The 12,966-nt window shown below is 36.4% G+C and overlaps 2 protein-coding genes across 2 annotated transcripts; both read left to right on the forward strand.

The window, feature by feature from the left end:
• The first annotated feature begins 553 nt into the window (after window positions 1–553).
• LOC100482711 (olfactory receptor 8K3) lies at window positions 554–1,495 on the forward strand. Its single transcript, XM_002926856.4, has one exon. The coding sequence runs from the start codon at window positions 554–556 to the stop codon at window positions 1,493–1,495; it is 942 nt and encodes a 313-aa protein (XP_002926902.2).
• A 9,914-nt stretch (window positions 1,496–11,409) lies between these two features.
• On the forward strand, window positions 11,410–12,351 carry LOC100482962 (olfactory receptor 8K3-like). Its single transcript, XM_002926857.2, has one exon. It carries the CDS (start codon window positions 11,410–11,412, stop codon window positions 12,349–12,351), a length of 942 nt encoding a protein of 313 aa, XP_002926903.2.
• Window positions 12,352–12,966: the final 615 nt, after the last annotated feature.

A 12,966-nucleotide genomic window follows, 5' to 3' on the forward strand; every position in this document is an offset into this window, starting at 1 on the left:
TGGAATCTGACAGGAAGCAAAGATACTTTTCTTAAAGGGTGTAACTTTAAAAAACAATGATCTGATCATTGAAACATATAGTAAACTATCAAAAAGCAATTTGTCGCTTTCCCTAGTTGTCTCAAACTGGAGAGAGAAAGCCCTTCTCTCTTGCCTTATCTCACACAAAATCAGCACTTGTCATTTTTTTCTTTCACCTTTCATCATTGCACCTCAACAACATTTACATAGTTTCTTCTTCTGTTCATTTAAAACAGTTTTTCCTAACAGTTCAGGATTTCTGACATAAGAACGTGTGTACTTGGGTATGGGGTAGTTTATCAGAAGCTGACAATCTTATCAGCAATGTTTATGTGAGGTAAATGTGGATTTTCTAGAAACGTGTTTATTATTTAATGTTACAATGCTGTATTTTTCTGTTGCTTTCTTATAGCTCACTCATAGACTCCTGACACCTCTATTTAACTTGTATTCAGGACAAAACACTACCAGATGATATAACATGAAAGCTATTTACTATGCTGATTATCAATAGGTTTTCCAATAACCCTGGATGGAAAAACACAATCTGACAGTGCTGAATGAGTTCATTCTCATGGGAATCACACATCGTCCTGAGCTGCAGGCTCCCTTCTTCGGGCTCTTCCTCATCATCTACACAGTCTCAGTGGTGGGCAACCTGGGCGTGATCATCCTCACCAAGGTGGACCCCAGGCTCCAAACACCCATGTACTTCTTCCTCAGACACCTGGCTTTCACTGATCTTGGTTATTCAACAGCTGTGGGACCCAAAATGCTGGTAAGTTTAGTAACTAACCAAAACACAATCCCCTATAACTGGTGCGCTACACAGCTGGCTTTCTTCCTCTTGTTCATCATCAGTGAGCTTTTCATTCTGTCGGCAATGGCCTATGACCGCTACGTGGCCATCTGTAACCCTCTGTTCTACCCTGTCATCATGTCACTAAGGGTGTGTCACGTGCTGGTGGCCATCTCCTACCTCTACAGCACATTTGTGTCTCTTACAGTCACCATGAAGATTTTTAGTTCATTCTTCTGTGGCTACAATGTCATCAGTCATTTCTTCTGTGACAGTCTCCCCTTGTTATCTTTGCTCTGCTCAAATACACATGAAATTGAATTGATTATTCTGATCTCAGCAGGCTTTAATTTGATTTTCTCCCTTTTGATAGTTCTTGTGTCTTACCTGCTGATCCTGGTAGCCATCATCAGGATGAACTCAGCTGAGGGGCGGCACAAGGCTTTTTCCACCTGTGGGGCCCACCTGACAATGGCCATAGTGTTCTATGGGACTTTGATATTCATATATGTGCAACCGGAGTCCAGTCATTTCTTTGACACTGATAAAGTGGCGTCCGTATTTTACACCCTCATTATCCCCATGCTGAATGCCTTGATCTATAGCTTGAGGAACAAAGATGTAAAATATGCAGTACAAACAATGTGGAAAAAACTATGCAATCTTTTTTCTTAATGTTTATATACGGTACAGTCTCCATAAATTAGGTAATGGGCTTCAAAATTGTTCTGTATGTCTCTATATGTCATAAAAGGAAACACAAATGAGTTCATCATACATGTAGAGGTTATCTTCTATGTGCCAGTCACAATTCTATATGCTGTGAATACATACTATACAAAACAGGAAAAACACTTGCTTTCATTGAGGGGGAGCAATAAATTATAAATATAATAATTAGGTACAATTTATAGTACAGTCGAATTGGTTAAGACACCATAGACCATAAGAGCAGGTAAGAGAGTGGGTCTGCTGTGTGGGGGTGAGAAAGAATAGAAGGTACAAAGGGGGGTCATATGATTCTTGTGTTATTCTCAATTAATAGAATAAATCTCCCAGCGTCTGTGTGATTGTGAATGTGCGTGTGTTTGTGTAAGTTCATTTTTCTCCTTTAGCTTTTATAGCCGTCTTTTTTTTTAGGGACCTTATTTATTTATTTATTTGAGAGAGAGAGAGAGCAAGAGCATGAGCAGTGGGGAGGGGTAGAGGGAGAAGCAGACTCCACACTGAGCTAGGTTCCCCATATGGGACTTGATCCCAGGACTTTGGGATCATGACCTAAGCTGAAGGTAGATGCTTAACTGCCTGAACCTCCCAGGCACCTGTCTTTATACTCTTTTTATGGCATGTGTTGAAATCAATCTTACTGTAGTTTCATGGAGGCTCAGTGTAGCACTATGATTGAAAGTCATCAGTCATGTGAATTTGCTCAAATGCTCCAGTACCATGTGAGGGATCTCAGGGTACTGCTGTCCTCATCAGTGAAGTTGTTTAAGAGCCCTAGAAAATCTATTAACTCAACGTACTTGGCAATTCAGGAACTCACAATAGCAGTGCAACATCTCATTTGCCTTAATTAGCCCATTTCTTTATACCAGTGCATATACAAATGAAGATAAATTTCCTTGGTTATAGTTAACGGTACTCCATTATATACTTTAAAGTTGTTAAGAGAGCAAATCTTAAACATCCTCAATGCAAAAATAAAAGATGATACTTACGTAACATGATGGATATGTTAGCTAATGCTAAATTGTAACCATATTGCAGTACAGAAGTGTATCAAATCAACACCTCTTACACCTTACACTTGTTATATGTCATTTCGTTGTGGACCAAAATACAATCATTTATATGTCATTTATATCACAATATAGCTGGAGAAAAAAAGATAAATTTCTTGAGGTCTCCCATAGAAGCTTCCAACTTTTGATTTTCAATTTTGTGTTTGATTGGGGTCTTGATTTCTAACTGCTTATTTTTGTCTAATGGGATTGTTACACTTTCTTATCTCTGAAAAATAAGAATACTTCTTGTTTAAAATTAGTTATCGAATTGGTTTTGTATCTTTGCATAAGAGGTCTGTTCTATGTTGAATTAGGTTTGTCGCCTTTTTCATGGGATGATTTTCTTCAGTATTGGTTCATATAAGTGTAAAATATTTTCATTAGGGTCCATTGTTTCACTGCATCGATTTGATAATCCCTCCTTAGGAAGCAAAAGGAGATAATCTCATAATTTGGTCATACTAAATTTCTAGTGGAATTTAGGTAGGATATGCAACAATTTACATAGTATATGTTATATTTTCTGGAAGACTTCCTCCTAACCCTTCTATATTTTGACCTTCTTGCTTATTTTTGGCATATTTTGTCACATTTACATTTCAGAAAGTTTAATATTTTCCCATAAAATGGAAAAATTCAAACAAATAAAGAATTGGTACATAACTGAAACTTCTATGTGAAATTATGAAGAATATTAGAATTTTATAGATATGCAGTGATGATTCAGAAAAATTAACAAAATTTAGAATACAAAAAGTACAAGAAATTTAGAGACACTAAGGTTGTATGCAAAAAACATCCATGTTTTAGGTCAGGATATTAAGAAGGACACATTTGTATACGGACAAGAAGAAACACTGTACAAAAAAATCCAAGATGAAAAGGATCTCAATATGGAAATATACATGAAAAATAACTCTCACTAATCTAAAATCATGCCTAGGAGTCTTAACTGGGGAACTCCAAGTACTTAGGGAAAATGAAGAAACAAGTTATATACATTTTCTTCTAGAAAATTGAAGTGCAAACTCAGCTTTCTTTGAGGAGCACTTTTCTCCGATATCAAAAGCAAAAGCGTCATAAGAAAACAACAGAGCAATATCAGTCATGATCACTTATGCAACAATTGTAATGAGTTCTAGAAAATGGAATCTAGCAGTATGTAAAAATAATAATGCCCCATATTAGGCTTACCCCAGAAATGTACAGATGATTTAACATTTAAAAATAAAATCACCATATTAAAAACTAAGAAGAGAAAAAAAGGGCACCTGAGGGGCTCAGTTGGTTAAGCATATGCCTTCTGTTCAGGTCATGATCCCGGGGTGCTGGAATCAAGACCCCCGTCAGGCTAGCCACTCAGTGTCCCCCTCTCCCTTTGCCCCTCCCCCCTCTTGTGTTTTCTCTCTCTCTCTCTCTCAAATAAATATATAAAATCTTAAAAAAAAAAGAAAAAGAAACAGGGAAAAAAATGCTGACCTCTCAATAAATGCAGCAAAACATTTTAAAGTTTCACTATCCATTAAATGTAAAAACTTTGACCATACTAGTGAATTTAGTGTTGTTTCAAAACGAGGATCAGTATACAAAATAATGTTTAATTCTCTACACTACCAAGGACAAATTAGAAATGGAATATTTATTTATTTATTTATTTATTTATTTATTTGAAAGAGACAGAGAAAGAGAGTGCAGGGGAGGGGCAGAGAGAGAGGAAGAGTGAGAATCTCAAGCAGAGCCCACACTAATTGTGGAGCCAAACACAGGGCCCAATCTCACAATGCTGAGATCACAACCTGAGCCAGAAATCAAGAGTCAGATGCTTTACCAACTGAACCAACCACGCACCCCTGAAAATGAGATTTTAAAAGGCCTGCTGCAAATGTATCAAAACTGAAAATACTTAAAGATAAATATGAAAAATACATGTATACAACATTAAGAAACATTGCTATTAGACACTAAAGAAGATGTAAATAAGTGAAAGGTATACCATGTTTAGTTTCTGGAATATTCAATATTGCCAAAATATCAAACTTCCTCAAATGTACCTAGATTCAATGTAACTCAAATAAAAATCCAAGCAGGCATTATGTTTTGGTAGGAATTGGAGAGCTGAAACTAAAATATAGAAAGAAATCCAAAGACCTAGAATAGCTGAATTAACTTTAAAAGAGAAACACAGTTGTGATAAAAACATTACGGCAACTATTAACTGATTTCAAGCCCTATTCCAAAGCCACAGTTGTTAAAAGGGTGTGGCACTGATATAAAAATTGACAAAAAGATCAATGACACAAAATTGATAGACCAGAAATGGACCCCCACAGGTATGAACAATAAATTTTCCACAGGGCAAAAGAGAAAGGTCATTTGTTGAAAAAACTAGACCTTTCAACAAATTATGATGGACTAACTAGATGGGTATATATAAAATATTGAATGTTGACAAATAACTCATATAAAGATTCACCAACAATGGATCTTAGATGTAAATGTAATATCTAAAAATCTAAAAATTTCAGGAGAAAACATAGTAGAATATATTTATGATTTCAGGTTCTGTAAAGATTTCTTAAATACGATACCCAGAGTAAAACCAATACAACAAAATTTTCTTACATTATAAGACATCAAAATGATATATTTTACTCTTCAAAAGATACTCTTAAGAAGGTGTAAAACCTGTTTATGTTCTGGAAGACAATAGTTTTAAGTAGTGTATTTCATAAAGGGCTTGTTCCATAATATACACAGATGTCTCAAAACTCAATGATAACAATAATAGACCTCCAGAATGGGCAAAACATTTGGAAAGTACATCACCAAATAACACATAAAGATGGCAAATATGCACATAAAAAGTCCCCCACCTGAAATATGCAGGCAGAAACAAGCAAATTGTGTACAGGATCTGAATGCAGAAAAGTACAAATAGTGATTAAAGAAATTGAAAAAGATCTGACAAATTAGTAGACAAATTGAGTTCATAGATTAAAAGACAATACACTAAAAATACCAATTCTTTATTATCTGAGCTATAGATTTAATGCAAACCGGGCAAGACTTTTATGCTGAAATGTATGTGGAAGTTCAGGGAACAAGCAGAGAGAAAACACATTTTAAAGTGTTGCATAACAAGGAAGAAAATCTACTCCATGTTGAGTTTCACTACATAGCCACAATAATGGAGACTATGTGACCTTGGTGGAGATACGAACACATAAACCAATGTCACATAAATAGACAGAAATAGACCTTTGGAAATAGTCCCACTAGTTTTTCCAAAAGATGCAAAGATAATTCAACAGAAGGAGAATAGCCTTCAAAAAAAAAAAAAAAGTGGTGTTGGGATGTCTGGGTGATTCATTTGGTTGAGCAGACATTTCTTGACCTCAGCTCAGGTCATGATCTCAGGACCTTGAGATCAAGCCTCCAGACAGGCTTAATGTACAGCATGGAATCTGCTTGAGATTCTCTCCCTCGCCCTGTCCCTCTGTCCCTCCCCATGTTTGCAATAAAAAGATAAATAAATAAATAAATAAATATCTTCTAAAAAAATAGTGGTATTGTAATCGGGAATACAGAGATGAAGTTTAACAAACACTGCTACCCTAAACCTTATACAAAGATTGAATGACAACTTAAGTGTAAAATGGCAAACTATAATACACTTAGATAAAAGCATAGGGGAAAGCCTATATTCAGCACCTTGGACTAGTGAAGAGTTTATAGACATGACATCAAAAGCATAATTTATTAAAGTAAATGCTGGTAAACTGGACTTGATCCAAATTAAAACAACCCACCAGTCACCCTGTTGGATACTTACCCGAAGGGAATGAAATGTTATCGTCATGCGATCACCTTTAAGTGAATGTTTATAGATGTTTTACTCATAATAGTTGAAAACTAGAAAGAACCCAAATGCCTTTCAGTGAGTGAATGGTTAAACAAATTCTGTCCTCAGTATCATGGCATACTACTCAGCAAAAATAAAGGAATAAAATGAGGTATATACACAAAACACAAGTGAATCTCAAAAGAGGTCTGTTGGATGAAAAAAATCCAATCTCAGAAGATTACAAATAGTGTATTATTTTTAAAACATTCTTTAAATGACGAAAATATAGTGATGGAAAAGAGAATAGTGATTACCAGGAGTTAGGAACAGTGGCAGAGACAGAGTCAGGGGGTGTCCCTATAAAAGGGCAGCCGGATTGAACTTTATGTCAAGGGAAGAGATCCATTTTGAAGGAGGGGGGGTGCACAGAATGGAATCACTGAAATTTTAGGTGTAATATGCAGTAAAAGGAAAAAAAACAAAGACAGAAAAGTGGTGAACAGACAGATGGAAACTCACAATGAAATGAGAAGTAACGGTAACTAATTTCTATCCCTAAAGGAAAAGTGAAAACAACTTGAGCAACAAATCAAGGCAGTAGCACCTCGTATTTTCATAATGTATTATTTTAATTCCCTATAAACTTTAACATAATGTGACAAGGCAGTGTTTAAACTTTTCTACACTGTGCCATTCATTTGAGGAGACCACCATGGAAATGCAGATTCTTGATGGCATGTCCTATAGATGTGATATTTTCATCAAGAGTCCCATGTGCTACAAAAGGAAAGTTAACCATGAGTAAAAAATAGGAAAAGAGGGGCGCCTGGGTGGCACAGCGGTTAAGCGTCTGCCTTCGGCTCAGGGCGTGATCCTGGCGTTATGGGATCGGATCGAGCCCCATATCAGGCTCCTCTGCTAGGAGCCTGCTTCTTCCTCTCCCACTCCCCCTGCTTGTGTTCCCTCTCTCACTGGCTGTCTCTCTCTGTGTGTCAATTAAATAAATAAAATCAAAAAAAAAAAAAAAGTAGGAAAAGAGGAAGGAAGGGAAGGAGGGGAGGGAAGGGAGGGGTGGGGAATAAAGGGAGGGAGAAGGGTGGAAGTCAGGAAGGAATTCAGGAACGTCAAAAAAAAAAAGAAATAGGAAAAAAAAAAGAAAAGAGAGAGAGAGTGAACACAAATTTTCTCTAATAATTAAAGGACAACCTCCAGACATTTTGTTATGTCTCTGAAATACGTTAGGGATAATCAACAAATTGCTTGGAATCTCCTCAGGGAGAGTCTCAAAAGGTAAAAAAAAAATCCATAAATTCTTCTCACTATGCCTCCATAAGAAACACAGGAGGGAGTCAAGACAGAGGCTTCACTGCAGGTAAAATGATAGAACATTGCATGGGCTGTCTTATGCACTAACATCAACAATGATCAAGTGACATAGCACGGTTCTGCTTTAGTTCAATAGCAAAGCTCTAGCAAAAAGTTGCCATTTATGATTCAGCTTTGGGGTTTGTTTTGTTTTGTTTGGGGTTTGTTTTGCCTTGCTTTGCTTTGCTTTCTATAACTCCATAATGCCTGAGCAGGAAGAGGACACTTGTCCTTTTCTATCCACATTATTTTTTTGACTATTTTCTCCTGGATCGACAGACGAACCATTCAAAAACATCTCTGAAGCAACATCATGCTATTGCTTATAAACCATTCATTTTATATAAATAATTTCATCTCCAATGCAGGCCAAAATTGAGAGCAAATGAAGCATAACTAGAGAGATTCATTTTTTAAAATTGGCAAAATTGAGAAGCTGCCTGTATTCAGTCTTGCAGTCTGATGTCCTTCCAAATTCTTCGTTATTTAGTTGCCCCAGGTTCTTTTTTGTGACCCTCTCAATATATTTTAAGATTTAATGATTTTTTTAAATAAAATATACATATGATGCTTTCCAGATTGCTTGATGACACAAAAGGGGATGTCAACTTCCCACTGGGATGTGAAAAGCATTATTTGGATATTAGCAGACTTTTAAGTACCCAGTTTTATGGTAATGGTACAATGTTCAGCATGTGCTTCGGTTTTAGGTAAGATCCAACAAGAAGCAGATACAGTTATCTCCAAGAGTGTAGCTTTAAAAACAATAAGTAACAATCCGTCTTCAACAAAGATGTCAAACTATGAAAAAGCAATTTGGTTCTTTTCCTAGAACTCGAAAGCTGAAAGGAAAATAAAAAGACATATTTATCTTTCTTTATGTTACAGAAAAAGTGGAACTTGTCAAGTCTGATTTTTCTCAGCCTTTCATATTTGCAAAACAAAATGAAACAAGAAAAAACAGGGTTTATACCACTTCTTACCGCATTTGTTGAAGAGATTTTTCTGAAATTACTAACTACTGATACACATTTCCATCTTTCTGATGTAAGAAAGTCGCACACATCAAGGCAGGATACGTGATCAGGAGTTCACAACATTAGAAGCAATATTTTAAGTGAATTAAATGCAAAGTTTATATAATCACTTCTATATTTAATGTTCTAAAATTGTGTGTTTCTATTTTCTTGTAGAGCAGCCAGAGACTGCTGTGACTATGTAATGCAACTATATTATAATGTCCCTATCATCTCCTAATGTAAGTTTTCATTATAACCAGTACATTGTTGTTTCTTTTTTTTAAGATTAATTAATTAATTAATTAATAAGTTTTGAGAGAAGCACATGAGTAGGGGAGGAGCACAGAGAGAAGGACAAGCAGACTCCACACTCAGCAGGGAGCCTAACTCTGGCCTTGATCCCACAACCCTAAGATCATGACAGTGGAAACCAAGAGTCAGATGCTTTAACTGACCCGGGTGCCCCTCTATTTATTTTTTTCTTAAGAAAGGACTGATGCTTGCAATATTTTAAACTTAAGAATTCTCTTATCTTAATCTGCCATCCAATTCTTACTGGTATATTCTTAATCAGTATATTATTAGGAATAGATAACATTTTTATTTGATTACAGTGTATATCTGTGTTTTGTATTATAGTTTGGAAAAGTTCCTGTGGTCCTAAGGTATAGGAGAATTTAATGTAATATCAAAGAATCCATGAATATCTCGTCTTTAGCGTATTTTATTTTGCCTCTATGGTATCCTATAACACAGTGACTTTCTTCAGTTTTTAAAGTACAGTATCTCTTTATCCAAGGGAAGTTTTTTATGAATCTTTATCACATGAAAACAATGCCAGTGACTGCTTATTCACCCAATTTTTTAAAAGATTTTATTTATTTACTAAATAGAGAGAGAGAGAGCAGGAGCAGGGGGAGGGGCAGAGAGGGGGTGGCCAGGAGCCAGGAAGCAGGGACTCAATCCCAGAACCCTGGAATCATGACCTGAGCCAAAGTCAGACACTTAACCAACTGAGCCACCCAAGTGCTCCTCATTCTCCCAATTTGCCCATGAAAATGACTTCTTCATTTTCTCCTAGGTTCTTGCATGATGAAATGTATTTGATTTGTCACATACAAGTGAGTACATGTCAATTATAATGAAAATGCCCCTAGGGGAAGATTAATGTTTTAAGAAAAGTTCTATCAAAATAAACTTATATTAGCATTTTGTTAAAATAGTTAGAAAATTAGAAGATAAGTAATGAAAAGAATAGCACCTCGATGGTTCCATTTAGTTACAGAGAAGGGATCAGGCAGGGCCTGCATTACGTCACATTCCATCTTACTTGACCTCTTCCTGTTCATCATCATAGCCTAGGCAAAGAAGATATCTCAGAGCCCAGAAGGATTTACATACAACTATGTAAAGAAATCTGCTTCGAGCTAAGTTATGGTCACCATTTAAAAAACAAAAACAAAGAACCACTATGTAGGCACACTGCATCATTTCCTCTTCATTCATCCCTCTCAACAGCCCTATGTAAGGAAGTATTGTTTTGTGTATGAGAATGGAGTTTTAAATAAGTTTTAATTATTGGCCCAAAGTAACTTTCATATATGCCATAGGTAGAGGTATAACACAGACTGTATCTACATAAATATATGTCATATATTTATGCAATAAAGACAATTCTCAACTACAATTTGTTATAGTTTTCTTACTTACTCACTTGTCCAGTATCTGTCAAGAATGTCAACTGTTCAGCCAGTGACACCTGTGGGGGTAAAGCATTTTATTGGTTTATGTGTTGCAGTAGTGGGTTCTGTATATTTTTAGAATTTGTGGTTTTAAATTTTTATTTGTAATCATTATGTAATCGTATAATATAATTTATTATATATTGACATATGTATAGAGTCATACTATTAAGTGCAATTTATAAAAGTTGCTGTGTAATTGCAATTATATAGATGACTAAAAGAAAGCTTTATTTTTAATAGAAAACTTTAAAATATAGCACCATATAGTTTATATGTTACATCCAAATTTTAATATAGTTTTGATGTTTTTAGTTTTTCCTATATATATATATATATATATGTCTATATCTGTCTCTATATTTATATATCTATACGTGTCTGTATCTACCTATGTTTCTATTTTTCCCTCCCTCTCTTCTTCTTTATTATTTAACTATCAATACCATCTTGTTTTCTCAAACTTGGCACTATTGATATTTTGGACTGGATATTGGGTCTAGTAGGATGGCTAGAAACATAACCGACCTTTAACCATCATTAGCCAATAGAACCCCACCTTCCAGTTGTGACAACCAAAATGTCTTCTAGACATTGATAAAATGTTACCTGGTTAGCAAAATCACCTTCAGTTGAGAACCATTGCCTATCTGTGTTTATCTGTATGAGTCTTTGTGGGAGATGGTTTTATTTTCAAACATCTGAAATTGGAAAGTTTGGATGTATTTTATTTGTGCTAGTTTTGCATGCTAAAAATCACTCAGGTGATAATCATGAAATCTACTGACCATGCTGATGTCTCCATCCAGAATAGGTTTCGTGATAAGCCTGCATGGAAACTCCAAATCTAACAGTGCTCAATGAGTTCATTCTCATGGGGATCACAGACCGTCCTGAGCTGCAGGCTCCCTTCTTTGGGCTCTTCCTCATCATCTATTTGATCTCAGTGGTGGGCAACCTGGGCATGATCATCCTCACCAAGGTGGACCCCAGGCTCCAAACACCCATGTACTTCTTCCTCAGACACCTCGCTTTCACTGATCTTGGTTATTCGACAACCGTGGGACCCAAAATGTTAGTAAATTTTGTTGTGGATCAAAATACAATTTCTTATTACTTTTGTGCTATACAACTAGCTTTCTTTCTTGTGTTCATTGTTAGTGAACTTTTTATTCTAACAGCAATGTCCTATGACCGCTACGTGGCCATCTGTAACCCTCTGCTCTACCCTGTCATCATGTCACAAAGGGTGTGTCACGTGCTGGTGGCCATCCCCTACCTCTACAGCACATTTGTGTCTCTCATAGTCACCATGAAGATTTTTAGTTTATCCTTCTGTGGTTACAATGTCATCAGTCATTTCTACTGTGACTGTGTCCCCTTGTTAACTTTGCTCTGCTCAAATACACATGAAACTGAAATGATTATTCTGATCTTGGCTGGTTTTGATTTGATTTCATCTCTTCTGATAGTTCTCGTGTCTTACCTGCTGATCCTGGTAGCCATCATCAGGATGAACTCAGCTGAGGGGCGGCACAAGGCCTTTTCCACCTGTGGGTCCCACCTGACAGTGGCCACAGTGTTCTACGGGACTTTGATATTTATGTATGTGCAACCCGAGTCCAGTCATTCCTCTGACACTGATAAAGTGGCGTCCGTATTTTACACCCTCATTATCCCCATGCTGAATCCCTTGATCTATAGCTTGAGGAACAAAGATGTAAAATATGCAAGACAGAGGATGTGGAAAAAAATATGTAGTATTTTTTCTTAAAATTCACTATCTAATATGATTGCTATAAACTAGGTTATGGACTTTATTTTGTAAAGGTTTTATTCATTTGTCAGAGAGAGAGAGACAGAGAGAGAGCATAAGCAGAGGGAGAGGCAGGCAGAGGGAGAAGCTAGCTCCCCACTGAGCAAGGAGCCCGATGGGGGACTTGATCCCAGGACCCTGGGACCATGACCTGAGCTGAAGGCAGACACTTAACTGACTGAGCCACCCAGGCATCCCGGTTGTGGACTTTAAATTGTGTTCTATGTGCCTCCAAAGAAAATAGCAAATACAAATGAGTTCAAGATATATTATCTATTTATAGATTGTCTTACAAATGCTAGACACTTCTAACTGTTGTAATTTGATTTGTGAACGATGTAGAAAGTTTTGTCTTCCTAAAATAAAATTGCCTTCCTTCAGAGCAAAAGGTAGATTGTAGACATTAATCAAGCAAATACTATAGTACAGTGGAAGGTGTTGGATGGATGTACACAGGCGCACACACAAAGCTGTCCAGGTTTTGGTGTTTTTCTCACCTATTAGAATAAAATTGCCATCCCTATGTATGCGTGTGTGTGCATATGTGTGCATGTGTGTATGTGTCTGCGTGTG

Source organism: Ailuropoda melanoleuca, chromosome 16 (genome assembly GCF_002007445.2).
Source record: "Ailuropoda melanoleuca isolate Jingjing chromosome 16, ASM200744v2, whole genome shotgun sequence".
In the NCBI taxonomy this organism is placed as follows: Eukaryota; Metazoa; Chordata; class Mammalia; order Carnivora; family Ursidae; genus Ailuropoda; species Ailuropoda melanoleuca.

Coding starts and splice junctions, on each gene's coding strand:
- LOC100482711 (XM_002926856.4), top strand. CDS start 554: ATGGAAAAACACAATCTGACAGTGCTGAATGAGTTCATTCTCATGGGA.
- LOC100482962 (XM_002926857.2), top strand. CDS start 11,410: ATGGAAACTCCAAATCTAACAGTGCTCAATGAGTTCATTCTCATGGGG.